The sequence below is a fragment of the Protopterus annectens genome, chromosome 15.part0, assembly GCF_019279795.1.
Source record: "Protopterus annectens isolate FY-2018-M chromosome 15.part0, PAN1.0, whole genome shotgun sequence".
In the NCBI taxonomy this organism is placed as follows: Eukaryota; Metazoa; Chordata; order Ceratodontiformes; family Protopteridae; genus Protopterus; species Protopterus annectens.
In genome coordinates, this window is record NC_056749.1 from 734227310 (window position 1) to 734251643 (window position 24334).

Here is a 24334-nt window from a genome sequence, read left to right on the forward strand (position 1 = left end):
TGCCTTCTGTGCAGTCTGTATGCCCCCCCTGCAGTTGCGTGGGTTTCTTCTGGGTGCTCCAGTTTTCTCCCACATTCCAAAGATTTGCAGTAGGTGGATTAGATGCTCTAAATTGGCCATAGGTATGAGTGTGTGGTATGGATGAGATACTGTGGCAGGGCTAGCGACCTGGAGGTATAAACCTTAGCTTGAAATGATTGTCACTGTTGAAGTGACACCCCAACCCCATAAGCTAAATGGGAAAAAAGGGGTTGAGGATGGATGGATGGATCATGTTTAAGATAATATGAAATCAATATAATATACAATTATTAAAACTTTTTCTTTCTTTCTAGTTCTTTTTCACATCCTGCTCTGGGTTCATTGTGCCCTCATTCCTCATTGGCTGAATCATTCCATCCTGTTTCTTGGCATCCAAGGACACTGACAGAGGGAAATAAGAGACAAGGATGGTGGCCATTAGTTGGTGGGAATCATGAGGTGTTGTATGATTAACTCTCCCATGGTGGCTGCTTGGTATACATTTAAAGCAGGGCCTGCAATACTGGCATAGAGGTTGTGTGTGCATGCATAACACCAAAGTACTGCTACAGCATGGGCTGGAATACCTGTCACCGACCTTAGTGCTGTTGATTCATCATGTGGTCACTACTACCTTGTAAGACACACACAGGGTCCAAAATCTATCACAGCATGTAGGATGGGTGAGTTGAGCTTGACCATGCAGTCCTATCTACCCTTGCTGTCTTACCAGTACCTGTATTCATTAGTTAAACTCAGGTTGCTTGGGCTGCAGTGAGAGCTCCATCACTCTCTGCCAAAGACTGAGACCTTTGAGAACAGTTCAGTACAGGATGCTTAATGTTCTTTTCTCTGACTTCCTGACAAATGAATTATATTACAGACTGGGTCTAAAGTAGCAGATAACATGGACAAAGTTGACACTGACATAGCCATAGAAAATAATTAAGTCAGATCTGGATGAGAAACATGTAATTGTGGAAAGTTATTTCACAACGATTTAAATGGGAACACATTAACATTTAAAGCCTTTATCTCCTGATATGCAACAGCGTGAGCTTTTATCTAGTTTAGGATGCTTTATTTTTCTTCACAGCCATTGACATCTTCACACAGTATGTTCCTGATCAATTAAAGGCAGTGTGAATTTCAAAAAGTATTTGCAGGAATGTACCATTTGGAACAGGATAGTAAAATGGCACCATAGAAAAGCAGCACTGTGTACAAATCTGAGCAACTGGAACACTGCAGTGGCCAAAGAGATGCTGTCACCATTCATACTGATTTCTGGTTCTTTTGTAAGGTATAAAAAAGATGCCTTGATACATATAAAATCCAGAAAACTGTCAAAAATGTGAGGACTGCCACCAAAAATTGTCTGTATACTGTCACAGCACTACTGACCTTAGTGTATGTGACAATTACTATAATATATTGCCCTCAGTTCGCAACCAGTGTAGTCCTTGTCGGACATATCGAACTAAACTGGTCATGCTGCTTTGTTGTGTTAAAGGTCCCATCTCAGTGTCTAGGTCTTCGAAAAACTCTGAAAAAAAAGAGAGACAGAGATATGCAAGAATTAAGTGTAAGCAATAAATCGGTTCCTGCTTCATTTTTCTTTACACAATTTGTATGCTAATATAGCTTAAGCTTTGCCTTGATATACTAATATGAAAGATGCATTTTTATATTTCCTGCAAATTCTGCTTATTTGCATGAAGTAGAATGCCCAAAATTGTTAAGTGCTCTGAAGGATCGCATTAACATATACTGCAGCATTATTAGTAATAAATTCTTTTAAACCAGTTATATTCAAAGTCAAATACTAAAAATTGAAACAACTCTTTTTTTTGGTAACACTTTGATTTTAATTTTGTGTTACTTATGATAGAGGGTGCTGGGCTGGCAAATCGACACCGTAAATCTCCACTGCCAATCATAAGCAGACAGGTGATCCGCTGTGGCAACCCTACAGGGAGAATGTTAACATCATTAATAGTTCTCTGCATGATACAGGAGATAAGTATTTTGTATGCACGCACCTGTGTGTGTGTATGTGTATATATATATATATATATATATATATATATATATATATATATATATAGATATAGATAGATACACACACACATATTATATATATATATATATATATATATATATATATATATATATATAAACATAGACACACATGCATATGTACATACGTATTTCCATCTAGATGGAGTTGGCTTTAAAGGCCTGAATGCATCATTAAAGACTTTAAACGTAAAAAAGTCACTGAGCATTCAGAAGCCTTAGAAATTAAACACATGAACACCATTATGGGGTCATCTGCATTTATCCCACGGGCCTCCTTTAAATGAAGTTTAAGGTATTACACAATGAAGACTATGGTTTATCTGGAATCTTGATGTTTATTGTTAGCTTTTTAGCTTTTGTGTGCGACCCTTTTAACCTTTCTCCATATCTATCTGTCTATAAAAATACATACACACATGTATGTATATATATATATATATATATATATATATATATATATAGACACACACACACACACACACACACACACACACACATAGAGAGGGGCGGCTGCAGTGGTGCAGCGGCATTGCCACCTCACAGCAACAGGTTCTCCAGTTCGATCCTCAGCTGGGGTGCCTTCTGTGCGTAGTCTGCATGTCCTCCCTGTGGTCGTGTGGATTTCCTCCCGGTGCTCCGGTTTCTTTCCACATCCCAAAGACATGCTGTAGGTGGATTGGACACTCTAAATTGGCCCTGGGAGTGAGTGCGTGCATGTGTGTGCCTTCTGTGGAAGGTTGGGCGCCAGGCTGGCAAATTGACACCGTAAAACTCCACTGCCAATCATGAGTGGACAGGTGATCCGCTGTAGCAAGCCCTAACCGGGAAAAGCCAAAAGAAGAAGAAGACGACACACATAGAGAGAGAGATTTTGGGTTCATGCTAATCTACTAAAAATCAGTATATTGAAAGTCATAATACTGAATGCACAATGTCAAAATGGTGAAATTTTAAAATGTTGAAATAATACTTACTCCCCTATATACATAGAGAACTGGATCTGTCCCTGTCCCCCACCTGTTACAGGACTCATTTTAGCACTTACACCAAAGTTTCACTAACAGGGGAGTGATATTGCTTGTTGTAATGTACATACATATACATATGTGAAGCCAGATAAGTAGGACTTTATCACACCGTGCAGACAATGCCTAGACATGATTCTTTTGTAATCACAATGTTTTACATCTAGTTATTTACAATGTTGTACATCTTTAAATTTCAGTCATTTTCATAAATGCTACATCTAGAATGTTTTATATTTTTAGGCTTTATATTGTTCAGTTTGGTGCTTTTCTGGATTAAACTATTTTGCAGTGAGTTGGTGCAAAATGCATCAAAATCAAAATGTTTAACAGAGAGTTTTCATCAGAGCCAACTGATTTATTTTGAGCATACTATGAACACATGCGTGCACACACACACACACACACACACACACACACACACACACACACACACACACACACACACACACACACACACACACACACACTATAAAACATTCTGGATATAGCATTTATGAAAATTATTGAAATTTAAAGATGTAAAACATCGTGGTTACAAAAGAATCATGTCTACGCATTGTGTGCATGGTGTGACAAAGTCCTACTTATCTGGTTGCACTGTGAACAGGAGACAGTGATGTGAGCAGGATCGACCACTGTTTGTTCAAACAACAAAAGAATGTGCTTCACTTCAGTAGCGCATAAAGCAAAAATAATTACTTTGTAGAGTTCTTAAGTTAAACAGGAACATAATTGTTTGCCAGGTACTCCTGGATACAGGAAATAATTTACAAGAAGACTGCTATTAGGGTGGTCTCCCCTTTAATCTCTGGGCCAGAAACATACCACACCTGCCCTTATTCATCAAACATTTCTTAGTAAAAAGGTTTTAGGTAACAAATAAAGGACAATGTTATTTGTCACACTACTGTTAAAGCACAGCCTGGATTTGTTAAAGGGCTCCTCCAATGATGCAGTACTTTGTAATTCAGAGTCATGTTAGCTGTGAAGTGGAAATACCTCATTATTGGCTAATTTGCATGACTCCAACCTGCAGCTACTACTGCAATGTGCAGAATATTGCTGATATGCTCACTGCATTAGTTAACTGCTGCAATTGCATCAGTCAGACACACACACACACACACACACACACACACACACACACACACACACACACACACACACACACACACACACACACACACACACACACACACACACACACACACACACACACACACGCACACGCACACACAGCATGGTGGTACAAGTGTAGTATTCCTGGTGACAAGTGCTTCCCCCATCTCCTGATCCTTAGACTTGTTTATGTGTCATTATGGCACAAGTATAGTATCCCTAGTGGCTAGTGGTTCCTCCCTGATCCCTATACTGCTGTGAATACTGGTAGATGAACATGGCCATTTGGCTATGTTCACTACTGCAATGCGGTGGGGCCTGCTGTGCTGATCTACATCCTGAGAGATTTCCTGAATCAGTCAGCATGTAGATACCTTCCTGGAGGCAGTTCTGGGAAAGAGAGACCTCATGGGCAATTAGCATATGCTCCTCCCTTGGGCTGCTGTATTAACATTCGCACAGCTGCAGAGCCAGCCCTACATGGTGCGCCACATCTTGTGCTAGAGCAGCATGCAGCTCCATGGTAGGGCTGTTTCTGAATACAAAAAGGTTACCATTATGTGTACAGAAAGGTGTACATGTCATAGTACCTTTATGAATTCCCCTGACAATTTTACACTTGCAGGCTTTCTTTCTCAGTATCTGGTTAGCAGAAAGCATTCATCTGGCTTCTAGAAACAGTCATTAAACTTTCCAGAACACAGACATGAGACCAGAAACAGCGTATCTAGTCCTGGCTCAAGAAGAAGAAAGTTTTTTCTTCCTTTAAACTTGCTATCAGACTGCACAGTAGCTCGTGGTCTCCTTCCAAAACCTGAAATACCTCTCCCTCAATAGCCCTGATTATAAGCACTTGCCTGTTCACTGTAAAGGTCTACTAAAAGGGCAACTTCATTTTTATGGAAAGGCAAATGAAATGTATTGTAAAAGCTCAGGGCTTATACAACAGCATTTGTACAGCCCTACTATACTTTCTGATCCTGCTCAGCCCAAGGGATTTATTGACTTGCAGCACTAATGCATGTAGCCATCAAACCGGTGCACTACATCCTTTTTTTGAAATGTAGATAGGTTCTTATATGTCACGTGTTTCTACACTACAGGCCTAATTACTTTTCTTTTCTGCCCTTACGAACAGTAGAATAAAACCTTGATATGGCAGAAAAAATTGCAGACCAAAAGAGTATGCATAGAACTCACTCATTGTCTTTTCACCTTAAAGGGCCACCTAATGAATAGCTGTGAGCCAGGTTCAACATTGCGTTTTATAAGGCTTGGAGTATTAATAGCTGTTTAATCACATCTTCCCCTTTCTTTTCAACTCTGTAAATGCCTCAAACTGGGAAAAATGAGTGGCTGATCAGGTACAGCCTGTATCTTGTTTCTGGCATCCCCATCCCTTAAGGTGGGATCCAGCCACTGTGCTTTCTTTAGACTGTGTGTGTGATTAATATTCATATCTGTCTGACCCTCATTTCTGCTACTGTCTTTGCAGTCAGATTCATTCTGGTTTGAATTAGCCCCTAGTAATACAGATAAGGTGTCCATTGCTTTATGGTCATTCTGGTTTTACTCGGTTTGTAAAAAAGACACCATTTTGTCCCACTCACTGTAGATCTTTGGGAATGATGATTGCCCACAAATCAAGAAAAGGGGGCAAGTCTTTTCCCAAAATGTTTTTTTTACATAATTATGGATATTATCCCAATACAATATCTCCTCAAACAAAGCAAAGCTGAATGGCTTATCAAAGAACTTAAAACCCTAATGCAACTCTGCAATGAGGCACTGAAAAATGGAAAATGAACCCCACACACTGATAAACAGAGGACATTACACCTTCTTATACAATGTTACCAAACAGGTTATTCACAGGCACAAAGCCAAATGCCTGACATCAAAACAAACTACCCTTTACAATCTCCAAAACATTTCAATGAGAGGTGAATAATCTTATAGACAGCATCCAACCACACGAGGCTGCATGACATGTCACCATATACATTTCTTAAAGAACTCATTAACTTTACTTCCTTACCTTCCACCCCCTTCTGTTTCTCCAGATTGACCCCAGTTCCCCAGTATACCTACCACCCTTTCATTTCATTTGGATTAATGCAAAGAAGAGCGCATCCTTGCTAGAACAAATACCACTTGACTCACTTATTGTTTGGACAATCTCTGCTCATGGTTTCTGTATCACTGCAGAATATATATAGTCACCCTCTAGCTCTCCATCAGTAATCTTTGTCTCACAGCAAACAGCATTCCTTCAATCTGGAAATCAGTACTTGCCAGACTAGTTCCAAAGAAATCAAGACTCACTACCAACAACCATTTCTTGTCTATTTCTATACACCACATACTAGGCATTCTGGAGAAAGTTATTTGTAACTCACTCACCACCCACCTGCAAAAATATTAAATACCCTCTAATAAATAATTTGGTCAAGAAGGAGCTCCAAGATGGCAGTCTGGACTCTGATAGATGACATCTTAACTAAAGTGGATAAAGACAACTTAATCAGTGCTGTTTTCATTGACTTAACCTGAGCATTTGACATTGTGGATCACTCCATCTTAATACTACACCTTGCATTTACCTGAGTCTTTGGCATTGTGGATCAATCCATCTTACTAACACACCTTACATTTACCTGAGCCTTTGGCATTGTGGATCAATCCATCTTACTAACACACCTTACATTTACCTGAGCCTTTGACATTGTGGACCAATCCATCTTACTAACACACCTTTTTACCCGGGTCTTTGGCATTGTGGATCACTCCATCTTACTAACACACCTTTTTACCTGAGTCTTTGGCATTGTGGATCAATCCATCTTACTAACACACCTTACATTTACCTGAGTCTTTGGCATTGTGGATCACTCCATCTTACTAACACACCTTACATTTACCAGAGTCTTCGGCATTGTGGATCACTCCATCTTACTTACGCACCTTTTTATCCGAGTCTTTGGCATTGTGGATCAATCCATTTTACTAACACACCTTTTTACCCAAGTCTTTGGCATTGTGGACCAATCCATCTTACTAACACACCTTACATTTATTCATGTTAACCCACAAGCCACTCACTGGTTCCTAGATTTCACCTCTAGCAGATCTTTCAGAGTACCTTCATTTTCCACTCTCAGACTACCTACACTCAATCAGGTATAACACAAGGTTCAATACTCTCCCCTCTAAATTTCTCAGTTTCTGTAAATAAACTGCCTTTTGACTTTCCCCAACTACAACTCCTTCTGTATGCATGACATGGTTCATAGATGTGTACTGGGCTAATGACCACTAGGACCTTTTTAATCCTAGCCCTGCATCCCAAATCTCTGACAAGCTGTGGTACACTAGATAAGTGCAAACAGGGGCTTGGGAGATGAAATATTTGCAGGCTGCCTGTGTCCATTAGAGACATTGGTGCCAAACCAGGGGTGAATTTCCTGTTCCCCATGCAATTGTCCAAGTTAAGCTTGAATTTGATTAGGGAGGAACTCTACTTCACATGGATGGAAAGCCTGCTCTAGAAAAGAGACAGTCTCTTCATCTGATCCTATTTATATCACAGGCACAGTTTAAATCTTTAGAATGGGTATTTATGGCACTGTTTGTTTTGTGGATATACAAGAGGTCCATCAGGGAGGGGTCTGACAATGCCTTGTATGCCAGGCACAGATCTCCCCCTAAACATCCTGTAAGAGACAGAATGCAGGAATAGGGCTTTGAGGTGGTTTGCACAGGACATGTTAGTTATGCCCTGTATTATTTTAGTGGGGAACCACTGCAGGCATTCATATAGAAGGTTGTGCCTGGTTAGATACACACCAAAGGTGGCATTGTACTCATTGATAGGTCTGATGAATGCTGAATACAGTGGAACAATGACCTCATTAGACCTACCTGACCTTCCTTTGTTTATAACTTGAACAGTATAGAATGATTTCCTCACTAATGTAGACATGTGGTGGTCAGAGGCGATGGTTATGGTCATCTGCTCATCTAACCCTACCTACCATGGCATCCAAAGTCAGCTTCAAACATACCTGCTAGAACTAAAGAAATTACTCTTGCTCAACTCTAAAAAATAAATGTACGATCTTCAAAACAAGCAAAAGTCTACCAAATGCCCCTACACTCTTCAGATCAGAGAGCAATTCAATAACTGTATGGAAATAAACAACATCCTTTAAATACATGGGCATTTGGCTTGATAAGTCTTTTAACATTCAGTGACACACTAAAAAAGGCAGCTCTAAAATCACCTATCCCCCACTGTATGGTCAAGCACTTTCTCAAGTCCTGTTTCCACCTACCAGGGCAGCCAAGGAAAAGGCATTTTGTTTGCCTAGCTTGAACATCGCTTACTACCATTTTCCAGAACATTACACAATAAGTCAACAACACAGCAAACCATCTCCAATGAAATATGTCACTTCGTTACCAATTCCATGTGTCAATTCCTGTTTCCACCTACCAGGGCAGCCAAGGAAAAGGCATTTTGTTTGCCCAGCTTGAACATCGCTTACTACCATTTTCCAGAACATTACACAATAAGTCAACAACACTGCAAACCATCTTCAATGAAATATGTCACTTCGTTACCAATTCCATGTGTCAAGAACATCATTGCCTCACACTATCAAAAGCCAAATGGCTGCCAGTAGAAGGCAGAGCAAGGCTCCTTCTAAGCTCTGTGCTGTTCAAGCTACCCTACCAAGGCACCCTATCTTCACTTACCACAGGACTCTCTGCAACTATTCCAACCTACAATCTCGGGAACCAAGCCAACACAGGCCCAGCAATCCAAAGTCTCACAACTGAAGCACACTATTATAACAGCAGCTTCTCTGTCCTAGACTGTTACAGTTTCTCCTGCTAAATATCACTGAAATATCCAACTACTCTTTCTGATCCCAACTCAAACAATTCCTATGTAAATAAAATAAATACAAATTCCACCATTCAGGGCATATAATATAAACACATCTTAACCAAACAGTCTCTCTCAGCTCTAGCTCTCTGTCTCAGCATCACTGCAACCTTTGACTATCTCACTGTAACCTTTGATTATCTTACTGCAACCTTTGATAATCACACCCAGCATGGGACTACGGAGGATTACCCCCTCATACCCCATGGGTGTTGATTTTATGTTTTTAATCCCTACTTCTGGTAAATGGAACATCTATGAAAATGACATTGATTTAATTTACCATAATCATAACAAGCCCCCAACTGCATCCTTTAGAAACTAAGGTCTTTAATAAGTTTCATTACTATACATATATACTATATATATATATAGATATATATATATATATATAGATATATATATAGATATATATATATATATAGGGCAGTTTGCTTAGTACTAATCTATGAACTCTATCTATGAACTATACATACGTTCCATTAACTAAATATGGCAGCAATGATAAAGCCTTTGGTACTGCCATACCTCACCTATGGAACTAATTACCCCTATATAAAGGCAGCTAATGCCAGTCACACTTCTGCACCAGATCTACAAAAACACCTGAAAACTAATAATATGTCACAATACTGAAAGATCACTTCACTGGACAAGAGATACTATGTACAGCTCCCAGACAGCAATGTGACTCATATCTGATCAATACTATTAGATACAATCACAAAAAGCAAAATTTCTATGCAACACTCATCACATAGTCCCTCAAAACCCACACCACCAAAACACACACATAGAAACACAAAACACACACCTACATTCACGGAGGCTCTCAATAAAAACCTGCTCAAGCATCAGGGACATCCAAAGCATAAACGCAAGCAAACTCCACCCCCCAACACAACCCAAATGACACATAGCCCACAAACTCAGTGTGCCACTCAACCACAACCCATAAGGCATAACAACGTACCCAACACTCTAGTCATAGGTGACTCTATAGTCAGGCACACTGATGTTCCACTCACTAGACTAAACAAGGAGAAAGTTACTGTCAGCTGCCTGTCAGGTGCCAGGATCCGCCACATAACGCATGCACTCAGGTCACTCCACAATAAGTACAAATATGACACTGTCATTGTCCATGTTGGTGTGAATGACCTGAGACGTCCCTCCCTGGACTACATGAAAAGAGACATGGAGGAGCTCTCCGATCTTGTATCCCAGGCAGGTATGACCCTAACCCTGAGTAGCATCCTGCCATCACCCAGAATGATACCACAGTACAAGGACAAAATGATTGACTTCAACAATTGGCTAAGCTTCTGGTGTCATTCTAAGGGGATCCAGTATTTGTCTGCCTGGGACGACATGATCGACAGTCCACGATGCTTTGCCAGAGATGGCCTGCACCTGTCACCCTTAGGATTCCGGATAGTGGCTAAGACTCTTGCCACCCCTATAGTGCCTTTTTTAGGCAAGGTTCAAATGACAAATTCACCACTGTAACCGGTACAAGCAAGCAAAATTTGAGGGTAATGCTACTCAATGCTAGAAGTCTAAACCTCAAAATGCACTCACTCAAGGCACTCCTTAAAATGGAGAACATTGACATCTGTGCAGTGACAGAGACCTGGTTCAAAGCTCCAGAGAGCACCCCTGCATTACCAGGCTTCAATTCATACCACACCTTTCGGCCACCTAACCCAGAAAGAAGCACTAAAGGTGGAGGCGTGTCCATATTCATTAAGGATATCCACACCTCCAGGCTAGTTGCACAGCATAATGCATCCGAGATTATCCAAGTGCAACTAACTCTGGGCAAGACCGAATCCAAATTGTAGCTTGCTACAGACCCCCCACCATGCCCCAGGATTCACACTCCTCATTTCTTGATACACTGGAAAGTATTAGGGTACAACCCAACACCCCAATAATGGGCGATTTCAACTACCCCACCATTAACTGGGAAAACTACTCATGTACCAACTCTTTTGCTCAACGTTTTCTAGAATTCATAAATTCCAACGCCTTGGATCAACTTATTCACACCCCCACCAGGGGCAGCAATATCCTAGACCTGGTCATCACCAACATGGGAAACCGGTGTTCCACACCAGAGGTCAATTCCTCGTTGGTCAGATCCGACCACAAGCTAATCAGCCTAGACATCCACATCCCACCCCCAGCCCCAATTAGGGAAACCATCGTAAAAAACTTCTCAAAAGCCAACTTCACACTTCTTAAGACAGAAGTGGCAAACTTCATGACACCCATGCAGACAGACAATAGAGGTATGACTGCCGAATCCTACACAAATGCACTTTATAAGCACTTACACGAGTGCATGGATCATGCTATCCCTAATAGAACCAAGATGTTATCCTCCAAAAAAGGAAGCCAATCTGGTGGTCCTCTGCCATAAATAAACTCTACAACAGAAGAAAGAAACTGTTGCAAAAAAGAGTAAAATCCCATGACTGGAGGAACTCCTGGTCAACCTCAGTAAGAAGCTGAGATCCCTCATAAAATCCTCCAAAGCTAGTTACGAAAACAAAATTGCCACTGACTCTAAAGACAACCACAAAGCATTCTATAGCTATGTCAAGAATCTAAATGGGAACACTCAGATCTGCTCTGAGTTACAGCATAATGGCACTAAATATACAGAACCAACTGATATTGCCAACATCCTAGCAGATAGGTTCAGTGCTAACTTTACCCCCTCTCACCCCCTAGAGGGCCCATCTCTATACTGGAAGAATGCAAAGTTCCTATAATCACAGCTGCACAGGTAAAAAACACACTCTCCAAAGCCAAGAACACAGCATCCATGGGACCTGACAATATCCCAGGCTGTGTTCTACACAAACTACAGAATGAACTGGCACCCTACCTAAGTACCATGTTCAATCATAGCCTCACCTCAGGCTTTGTACCCACTGAATGGCGCACCGCAATAGTTATCCCACTCCACAAAGGGGGAGCCACGATGGACCCCGGGAACTACCGCCCCATTAACCTGACGAGCCTGGTCTGCAAGGCCATGGAACGTATCATCATGGAACTCATAAACAAAGACATTGGTAATCTCCAAACTCTGGACCCTACTCAGTTTGGATTTGTAAAAGGCAGATCATGTCTCCTAAACCTGATTGGCTTCTTTGAAGCAGTCACCAAAGCCATAGATGATGGTAAAATGGTTCACACAGCTTATCTAGATCTCGCCAAGGCTTTCGACACCATCCCCCACTCTGGAATTATAGATAAGCTCACTAAACTAGGTATAAATCCCTATGTCATAAAATGGGTTGCCAACTGGCTCACGGACAGAACCCACACTGTGAAAGTAGCGGATTCCAAATCCAACATCAGACCAGTGACAAGTGGAGTACCACAGGGTTCAGTCTTGGGTCCTCTCCTGTTTGGTATCTACTTCTCTGAAGTGCAGGCCAACACAGAAGGTCTTTGGCTAACAAAGTTTGCAGAAGACTGCAAATTAGGAGCCATAATCGAAACTCCTAACGATGTGGACAAACTACCAAAGGGCCTCACTGAGACAGATACCTGGTGTCAAAGCCATGGCCTGAAGCTCAATGCCAAAAAGTGTATTGTCATCTGTTAGAAAAATGTGTATTTGAATACATGAGAAATGCTAGTTTAAAAGTAAAGTAGTATATAATGCATTTTATTCTATTAATCATATAGTAGTAAAATTAATTCATGTCTAAATGTGAAGTAGTTTTGAAACTGCAGTGTGGCTTGAAGCAAAAGCTGATCCCTGACCCTGACAGAATGCTAGCTTAGCAAGTTTTAATGTTTATGCTTTTCACAAGTGATTATCTGCTGGGTCAGGAAATTAAATGTGTGAAATAATGAAATCTTCTGCTCTTCCTGTAAGAATGAGATGGCCTTGTATATGTGTTACTTAGATAGCACGCAGCTGTGTGAGAAAGTGTAACAGAACAAAGACATGCATTAAAAGACTGAAGCTGCTATTGTATTCGAACTGATATGAAACCTTGAATAAGTAACTTTACAGAAAGACATTATGACTGACCAGCTGGATAGCAAGGCCGTATTGTATCTAAAGGAAAAGTTTTTTTAAATGTACAGCATCAGCAAACTTAATGAATGAAGAATTGTAAGCTAAAGTGATGCAGATGCCCTGTGACATATCACGTCAGAAAGGTGGGCATAGCTAAATGTTAAACCTATATAAAATTGTGTGCTTCCTGTTTCATGTCAGACAAAATTCTGTACTTGTATGGTTTTTTGCCTCCTGGTGTACACTAGTAAACTTTTGAATCTGAACCTCCTGTGTATTGAATTCTGAATTTTATTTAACAGTTTGGTCCTTTCGATACGGAATTCCCTTGGTAAGCTGCAGATCAGAGCGTATCGGTGGTCGAATACTGCACAGGAGAAGTTACCGAAATGGTTCTTCTTGAGTGAAAAGACCTCCGACTGAATTGTCGTATGTAAAGAGGCTGGCCACTTTCTGATATGTGGCCGAAGAGCGGAATTTGAATGTTTTTCAAAACCAGGAGGCTCAGGTAGGAAGAATTTGCCTTTTTTCTGTTTTAGATCAGGGACTAGGTTACAGTATATTGTTGTCAAGATTTGTTTTGCAGATCAGGGACAAAGTACTGTATATTTGGTCATAGATCAGGGTAACAGAATAAGGTAGACAGTTATTCTAGATAAACTGTAAACAGGAACTAAGAACTTAATATCACGTGATAAAAAAGGGTTGCGTAACATTTTCTTTGACATGGGTAATCAGTGCACTAAAACCTCACGAGATCCGCCCCTAACCGAAGACGCAAAATACATGCAATTACAGCGTTCTGATAACGTTAGGTATTATACGAAATGGGTTAATAACTATGAATTTGATGGTAAACTAGATAAACCTTCACTAGTTAAACTCCTTAAACAGCTTAAATCTGATGCAGGAGGTCAGGCAAAAAAGCAACGCCAACTAGGCATTCCTCAAGCACACAGGTGGATTGAGGAAGCAAATCGTAGGGAACAGAAGCTTAAAAATTCAAAAACATTATTTTTAGACAAAGAGGATAATAATTTGGTAATAGCGACAGCTCCTCCTCCTCCTCCCTTACCCCCACCCTTACCCTTTTCAGGATATGAAGTGAGTGGACAGGCTGGTCCGCCTCCACGTTATCCTGAAGTTTCAGCGAAACCACAACTATTTGTTAGAGATCCTATTGAGACTAGGTCCCGAACACGTAAAACACCTAGGGACACAGAATTATACCAAATAGAGAGGAATCTACAGGATGAGAGTGAGGAAGAAATATGCCCACTTATAGAAGTTCCAAATCCTCAGGCAGGACACGAAGGGCAGGATCCAACACTCTTAATATATAGACCATGGACACCGGAAGACATCCGGAAGGCTACTGAGGGAATCCCCCATCCGAAAGTTAATTTTACAAAATTTTTAGAAGATTTACAAGGCATGAGGTTAAGTTACCACTTGAATGGGGAAGAAGTAGAAAAAGTAGTAAGACAAATTATAAGTCCAGATTGGCACATGATTTGTGGCGCCTGGAATCCTCGTAATGCAGAGCTCAGACCACTCCCACATAGTGACGCAGAGTTAGACAACAGAGTGAAAGGTCTGACAGACCGAATCTCTGAGAAATGGAAACCTAGAGCAGACTGGACTTGCATTAATCAATGCATACAACAGGAAAATGAGACAATAGATGGATATTATGCTAAATTATTAGAATGTTTTAATAATCATAGCGGTATGTCGGTTCCTGAGAACCAAACGAATGATTCCCCGTATGAACAACAATTAAAAAATGCATTTTTGAAAGGTTGCATTGCACCTATTAGTAGCTTCATTACGAAGCATATGATAGATCATCGAACAGGGAGGCTACAAGCCTTACTCGAATACGCTAGACATGCTGAGAGACATTTTAATAGTAAAAAGAAGGCACAAGTCTTCACTGCTGAAGACGGAGCTGAAGTATTTGTATTACAGTCAGGTAAAAAGGGCAAGAAAAAGAATGCCCAGGGAAACAAACAGTCTGATAATCGATCAGAAGATTTTGAAGAGAGGAAAAAGAGAGGTGAATGCTTCAAATGCGGGAAAAAAGGGCATCTAGCAAGGGATTGTAGGCAAAACAAGAAGGTAATTACAGAAGATAAAGGAGATGAGGACTGACTATATGATAGTGAGGATACATCAAGTGAAAGTCAGAAATCATCAGGAAAAGTTAATAAACAGAAAGCGAATGTAAATGTGATAGAAGGAGTAGAGGAAGTGCAAATAGATATGGAGGATGAAGAAAGTGAAATTTTGGACTTAGCATTATTGAGCTTAGAGCTCTACTTGGCAGATACGAAACCAGAAGTTACACTTCTGGTGGAGGGAATGGAAGTCAAATTCCTGTGTGACTCAGGAGCATCACGGACTTTGATACACCCCTCCAAGTTACCAGAACATTCCGAATCACCTGATTATATACTAGTAAAAGCCGCAAATGGACAGCTATACAGGGAACCACTTTCCCATGATATAGTAATAACTGACCCTGTTTCAGGTATGACCCAGAGAAGTAAAATAGTTGTTTCTGCAAAGTGTCCAGTAAACCTATTGGGCAGGGACCTTATGCAGATATTTGGCATAGCAGTAGTTCCAACTGTACAAGGTATGGAGGCACAGAGACAAATGGATACCTTTGTAGTGCGATCGGAGGGTGAAACCTTTTATTGGTACAGCCAGGACCTAGTCACGACTGGTCCAGGGGCAGTGACCGAGGAGCTGATGAACATAGCCATCAGTAAAGCCCCCTCCCTTGACACTGATCAACAGCATTTGTTACACTGTACTCTATACTACTGTACTACACCAGGACCTGATAGAGAGTATGAGCAAGAATTGTTTAGAAATCGTGCAACTAGATTAGTTTTGCGTACTTTGTACTGGGATGCTGAGGGGAACAGTGTAGTTAGCTGTTCATTACCTCAAGAATTCCTTGCATTGTATAGATCAAATCGGTTGCCACATGTCAGCTTGACAAAGAACAAAAGTGATAAAATGGGCAGATTTAGAAGAAAAAGTAACAAGATGGGAGAAACAGACTGATTTAGAACTATTAGAAAAAGGGATACAAAAACAAAAACTGAATTGGTTGACACATACACATCCAGCTGTACACTTGCAATCTAGCGAGGACAGCTGATTAGCATTTTTATTAGAAGAAGAAGAAAAGACCTTATGTGAAATTCCAACAACTCTCTGGTCAACAGGCAAGTCAGATGTAGGACTTATTCGAACAGCAAGACCAGTTACAATAACCCCAAAGTCAGCTTTTAGACCACAGAAAAGACAATACCCTTTGAGAAAGGATGCAGCAATAGGAATTAAGCCTATAATAGCAGCATTACTCAAAGAAGGAGTACTGGTAGAATCTCCTGATTCACCATGTAATACACCCCTATTTCCTGTTAAAAAAGCAAACAGGGAATGGCGGATGGTACAAGATTTACAAGCTGTAAATAATGCAGTAATACCTAGAGCACCTACGGTGCCAGACCCACATACTTTGTTAAATGATTTAGAACCGCAACAGAAGTATTTCTCTGTGGTAGATATTAGCAATGCTTTCTTTTCAATACCTATACATCCTGATAGTCAATATTGGTTTGCATTTACATTTCAGGGTAAAAGGTATACATATACTCGACTACCACAGGGATATTGTGAGAGCCCAACAATTTTGCACAAGAAATGGCTAGCAACCTGGCAGGATTTACCCCACCGGAGGTAGTCAAATTCTACTTTATGTAGATGACATCTTGCTAGCAGCCCCCACCCAGCAACAGTGCAGGGAGGATACTGTAGCATTATTGAAATTTTTAGCAATACAAGGACACAAAGTAAACAAAAGTAAGTTACAACTTTGGAGAAAACAAGTTAGATACTTGGGATATGTAATATCCAATGAAGGTAGAATACTAGATGAGGAAAGAAAAACAGCGATTTTGCAAGCACCCAAACCAACAACCAAGAAAGAAATTATGTCTTTCTTAGGTACAACTAATTTTTGTCAGAGCTGGATACCAAATTATGCTTTGGAATCTGCTCCACTAACTGACTTGATATATAAGACACCAATGGCAGCACAAGATATTTTAGAATGGACAACTGAAGCAGAAACGGCTTTCTGCAGGTTGAAGCAGTTGATAGCGTCTTCATTAGTTTTAGGACTTCCAAATTATCACAAACGGTTCTTTCAGACCGTAGATTGTAAGCAAGGATATATGACGTCAGTATTGACGCAACAACATGGGGACAAGCAACACCCCATAGCCTACTATTCATCACAGTTAGACCCAGTGGCGCGATCTTTGCCTCACTGTGTACAAGCAGTAGTTGCAGCCGCAATGGCAGTGCAGGCTTCGGCCTCAGTGGTGTTATTCCACCCTCTCACATTGAGAGTGCCTCATGCAGTTGCAATAATTTTACTGCAAGAGAAAATGGCATACCTTTCTCCTGCTAGACATCTTTCATGTATGACTATACTGCTGAGCCAACCTCATATGACAATTGAACGATGTACGACATTGAATCCATCAACATTACTTCCAACTCCTGCGGAGGGCACACCACACAGCTGCCTGCAGGAAATTGAACAGTTAGCTTTACCTAGACAAGATCTTACAGATATGCCCTTGGATAATGCCGAGGTGACATATTACGTGGACGGCTCATGCAGAAGGGGTCCTACAGGGAAGAATCTGGTGGGATATGCAGTAGTTACCGACACTGAAATTTTAGAAGCTCAATCCTTACCACACAACTTATCTGCACAAGCAGCAGAGTTGATAGCTTTGATGAGAGCATGTACTTTATCAAAAAACAAGTGTGTAAACATATATACTGACAGTCAGTATGCTTTTTCTACAGTACATGTATTTGCACAACAATGGAAAAATAGAGGAATGATAACATCCAGTGGAAAACCTATTAATCATGCGCAATTTATTTTGGAGTTATTAGAATCTATTCAGTTACCTACCAAAGTAGCTATTTGTAAATGTGTAGCTCATACAAAACAACAAGATAAGATTTCGAAAGGCAATGCACGAGCTGATGCAGCTGCAAAGCAAGCAGCCTCAGACTCAGAAATTTTACTTTCAAATGAGGAATTACAACCCTCTGAGATTTTAGATTTAGACATGTTAAAAACAATGCAGATGCTTACTACAAAAGCAGAAAAACAAAAATGGGTACAACGAGGTGCAATTCTTGAGAATGTACTGTACATTTCCAAAGAAAGAAAACCGATATTGCCGTCTAATTTATTTAGATATGCAGCTTTGTTGAGCCATGGGCAGTGCCATGTCTCAACAGGGGGGATGGTACAGTTAGTAAATCAAATATTCCAAACATATGGATACATAAACTACACAAAAAAATTTTGTGCAGCTTGTCATACTTGTAACAAGCATCATGCACAAGGAGCATTTAAAACCAAGCAAGGAAGTTTTCCTATACCACCATACCTGTTCCATACTATTTGTATGGATTTCATAGAATTGAATAAATGTGAAGGGAAAAAGTTTTGTTTAGTTATTATAGACATGTTTTCTAAATGGGTAGAAGCTTTTCCAACCAAAAACCCGGATGCAGCAACAGTGGCGAAAGCCCTGATAAAAGAAGTAATCCCTAGATTTGGCATTCCGGAGAGGATTTATAGTGACAATGGCACACATTTTGTGAATCACACGATTCACCAGCTTGGGAGATTTTTTGGTATCTCCTTGAAGAACCATTGTGCTTACCACCCACAGTCAGCAGGACTGGTGGAAAGGTACAATGGAACCCTAAAGAACAAGTTAAGGAAGCTAGTAGAAGAGACCCAAAAGAATTGGATATACTGTCTGCCTTTAGCACTGCTGAGTATGAGAACGGTTCCAAATGCAAAGGGTTTGACTCCCTTTGAAATGATTTTTGGGAGAGCATATTATGTGCCTCAGTGGAAAGCTCTCATGCCTGCAGAGCAGGAGGCTGACAGTTCATTAGCAGAGTATATGAAGAAATTGTTAATGAATAAGTCTGTTTTGCAGTTTAACTCTCTTTCAGATAAGGAACAGACCAGACCGGTGGAAACAGTCGTGGGCCCTGGAAGTTGGGTGTGGCTGAAAGTGACAAAAAGGAAAAACTGGGCAAGTCCAAAGAGGGAAGGTCCATACCAGGTTTTGTTGGCAACGCCTACTGCAGTTAGAGTGGCTGAGAGGATGTCCTGGGTTCATTTAACGCATTGTAAACCGGTAAAGAACTTTCAACTTGATAAAAACTTTGTGACTGATACACAACCAGACCGAGATGGCCAAAAACAAAGCGAATAGAAGTTTAGATCAACCCCAGAGATGTTGCATAATCATTTTGTTGTGTGTACATTTATTAACTGTAATTGTGACAATTTTCCTCTTGCTGTGGTTTATCCTACACACAACCACACAAGTGAAAGTGGGAAGGCGTGATGAAACGTCTATAGACTGGCATCCAAATTTTAACACATACCTGGCCATGAAACGTGTGTATGCAGAGATTATGAACATTTCAAATTGCTGGGTTTGTACAGCTATACCAACAGCATATGGAGGACTGGTAATGTCCGCTGTCCCTTTGGGGATAAATGAGACTTGGGAGAATTTACTTTTCGACACAGGAACTGTGAGATCACAGGACAAAATAGCTTTATTTTTACCTGTCACACAAAAAGGAGTTGTATGTTTCTACAAAAATGACACTCTCCAGGTGGGCTGGAGCAATTGCAATATAACCATATCTTACTGATGTTATATTAAGAATAGTAATGGCAATACTTTTTGCAATACTAATTATGACTCGTATTTAAACTCATTGAAAACAACTATGAGTGACATTCAAAAAAATCCAGTTTTGTTTAAACAATTGTCAGTTATAGATCAGAAAATGTTTCATGCAGGGCTAATGCGTATTAGTACTAAAGTAGAAAACTGTTATTTTATTTGTGGGGAAAAAGGCATATAAATGGTTACCTGAGAATTGGTCCGGCAGTTGTTTTTTGGGTTACTTGGTTCCGGCAATAAGACATACTGCAGAATTACCTTTGGGTAAGATACAAAACATAAGGGAAACAGCTCGAAAATCTGAAGGTCCAGTTAAGAAACCTGTGAATCCAGTTGGGAAGATCGAAGCTGGTTGGAAAGACCATAATTCAGTAAAAGACAAAAGCGAATTGACTCATATGGACTTGAGTGACAGTGTTATATCCTGGGCAGGAATACTCCCAGCTTATGGAGCAGTCAAATCGATCTGGGAGCTGAGGAAGTTGTCGAAACTTCTTGAAGTAATGAGTAATGCAACTTTTTCTGCCCTAGAATTGCTGACTGATGAACTGAATGCAATGAGAACTGTTGTGCTACAAAATCGGATGGCTCTTGACTTCACCCTAGCAGCGAGAGGTGGTACGTGCACGCTTATCAAAGAAGAATGCTGTGCTTTTATCCTTGACAATCACCACGAGATAAATAACCACCTAGAGGTAATTCAGCAAGTATCAGCCATGACTGAACCAGGCCCAAACCCACTGACAGACTTTTTCCAGAATCTATTTGGGGGGGTGGGGTTCCATCCTAATGAATATTCTGATTGCCATTTGTGTGGGTATACTCCTAATAGGGGCATGTGTTTGCTGTGGAATTCCCTGCATGAAAAGATTAATCAAAGATTTTGTTGATGTATCTGTTACTGAAACTTTCTATCAAAATATTGAAATAGAAAGACTGATTTCAGATGACGCTTTCTCTGAAGTATAGATTAAATGACTCACCTAGCTGAAAATGCTGAGCGGAAAAGGCTAGGAGATGAAATGACACTATGCATACTTCAAAATAGAATAAAAAGTATTAATAGGGGGAAAATGTTAGAAAACTTTGTATTTGAATACATGAGAAATGCTAGTTTAAAAGTAAAGTAGTATATAATGCATTTTATTCTATTAATCATATAGTAGTAAAATTAATTCATGTCTAAATGTGCAGTAGTTTTGAAACTGCAGTGTGGCTTGAAGCAAAAGCTGATCCCTGACCCTGACAGAATGCTAGCTTAGCAAGTTTTAATGTTTATGCTTTTCACAAGTGATTATCTGCTGGGTCAGGAAATTAAATGTGTGAAATAATGAAATCTTCTGCTCTTCCTGTAAGAATGAGATGGCCTTGTATATGTGTTACTTAGATATCACGCAGCTGTGTGAGAAAGTGTAACAGAACAAAGACATGCATTAAAAGACTGAAGCTGCTATTGTATTCGAACTGATATGAAACATTGAATAAGTAACTTTACAGAAAGACATTATGACTGACCAGCTGGACAGCAAGGCCGTATTGTATCTAAAGGAAAAGTTTTTTTTTAAATGTACAGCATCAGCAAACTTAATGAATGAAGAATTGTAAGCTAAAGTGATGTAGATGCCCTGTGACATATCACGTCAGAAAGGTGGGCATAGCTTGAATGTTAAACCTATATAAAATTGTGTGCTTCCTGTTTCATGTCAGACAAAATTCTGTACTTGTATGTTTTTTTGCCTCCTGGTGTACACTAGTAAACTTTTGAATCTGAACCTCCTGTGTATTTAATTCTGAATTTTATTTAACATCATCCCCTTTGGTAAAAACTCTGTACCCATGAACTACCACATAGCTGGTAGTCTACTTAATGCTGAAAATGTGATAAAAGACCTTGGGACACAGGTGGACAGTAGTCTCTCTTTTGATAATCACATCACCACAGTGGTCAGGAAATCCTTCTATGTGGCTCATCTCATCACAAAAGGATTCTCATCCAGAAAAAAAGAGGTCATTGTTCCCCTCTACTCATCACTCATTAGACCCATTATAGAGTACAACGCCCCTTTTGGTATGTACCTCACAAGACATCTACAACAACTGGAAAGACCACAGAAATACCTCACAAAGAGGATTACTGGCCTCAAACAGATGCCCTATGCAGACCGTCTCAAAAAACTACAGCTTTACTCCATCGCATATCGCCTACTCAGGGGCGATCTCTGCCTAACATACAAAGCTATGTCAAACCCAGAGCTGTTGGACATGCTCCACTTAAAGAAATCCCAATCCCTCCAAGCTACACGCTCTAGGGACCTTAACCTTGTCACCACAATAAATAGACCATGCTGGAGGGATAGATTCCTGTCCCAGAGACTTCCCATACTCTGGAACAGACTACCTATCTATGTCAAACAGAGCTCCTCATTAGCACTCTTCAAGAAAAATCTTGATGATTGGATAGGAAATGGGAAATTCACCCTGGGGATCACTTCTGTGGCTCTGCTCGACAGGGGCATAGGAAAATAATTTTCTTGGGTGGCAAAAGCCAGGGTACATTTTTTGGCTAGGCTTGTATGGGCCCTAGGGCTGATAGCCTAGTACCTACCTATGAACCTATGAACATTGAAAAAAAATCACAATTTTTTTTAAAGAGCAGGACTTCACCCTCAGCACCCTTCAACATAGGGAACCACACGCCATACCCCTTGCTACTGTACATACACACACACACACACACACACACACACACACACACACACACACACGCACACACACACGCACACACACACACACACACACACACACACACACACACACACACACACACACACACACACACACACACACACACACAAACTTTGAGATCACTGCATTATATGGAAGGGAGAAATCCCAGAAATATTGCAGTCGTGATCATTAAGTAGGAGATAAATCACTGCATCATTACAGTGTATGTCATTAACGTGTCACATTTAAGCCTGGCATACCATTCTGGACAATAGTAAAGACAAACATATCTCCAATATAAATATGGCATAAATACACAAAATGATGGCATTCCAGGCATATTTTTGTAAATAAATAAATAGCGTGCTGAGTTTTGAAGGTTATGTAACATAACTGTACAATATACAGCTTCAGTGTACTAATCAGTAAGCCTGATTTATAGACTGGTGCATTCTAATCTACTGATATAACTCCAGATGACACACAAGTTGTAATCTTGATACTGCCATATGCACTATCATTATATAACTGCAGCATATGTACTACAGACAAAGGTTTCTGTTGAAAATGAGAGGACAATTTTTGAACCAGAGAAACATAAAATGCACATGGGTGGATAAAGTATACCTGGATGGAATATGTACTAATGCTAACTTTGTGGTATCCTGGATTATTTCCCTTACTCCAAATTATAGTGAAAGCTGAGGGTCTATGTTAAATAAACGAACGCTTAAAATGTTGAGTACAACATACTCGAACACTTTTAAGTGAATGTTTATTTAACCAACAGCCCAGAATATCGGAAAACAAAATCTCAAAATGTTTTGTTTGGCCACCTACCCCTCCCAAGTGCTACAGAACACTAAACAGACTAACAGCAACTTCCAATACGTCGTAACAAAACAAGAAACTAGAAAAACATACTGTAACGTTGCAAGCAGGGGGACAAGCCTACCTGCACCCCCCACACCCCCTACTTATATATATACCAACTCCGAGACAGCACTTCAGTGCAGAAAAGGGAAATTCTCCCTTTCAGCACTGTACGGCACCACTAGCAGTACCTTACATGATGTAATACGTCACATATGTCAGTGCTGGCCAACCGAAATATTTCGGAACTCCGTTTTCCGATATTCTGGGCTATCAATTAAATAAATGTTCTCTTAAAAGTGTTTGAGTATGTTGTACTCGACATTTTAAATGTTCGTTTATTTAACATAGACCCAAAGCAGAATTAGTGTATGGAAGAGCATGGATGTGAGATAGCAGCCCCTACTGTTGGGGGTGCAGCAGGTGAACCTCATCCCCTGCAAAAAACACTTTAATGGCTTTATATCAAGTTTCAAGATTCACTGTAAATCTCTTGTCTGTTGGACTTTGTTTTTTACATTTGTGGGTAGGCAGTTTTGAGTGTAGTACTTCTGTTATGGAATCATATTACTGATGGATTTACTGCACATCAGCAAGTCAAATGTGATCATAAATACTCAGTCTAGGGGTCTAAACCTCTTCTGCAACATCA

General features: G+C 40.2%; 1 protein-coding gene across 2 annotated transcripts in view; it reads right to left on the reverse strand.

Moving 5' to 3' along the window:
* Positions 1–978: 978 nt before the first annotated feature.
* AFF2 (AF4/FMR2 family member 2) overlaps positions 979–24334 on the reverse strand; it is a 3001139-nt gene continuing 2977783 nt past the window's right edge. For both annotated transcript variants that reach the window (XM_044057592.1, XM_044057591.1), the window contains one exon: positions 979–1567. In XM_044057592.1, coding sequence (XP_043913527.1) covers positions 1446–1567 — 122 coding nt within the window. In that variant the 3' untranslated portion in view covers positions 979–1445. The remainder of the gene's footprint in view (positions 1568–24334) is intronic.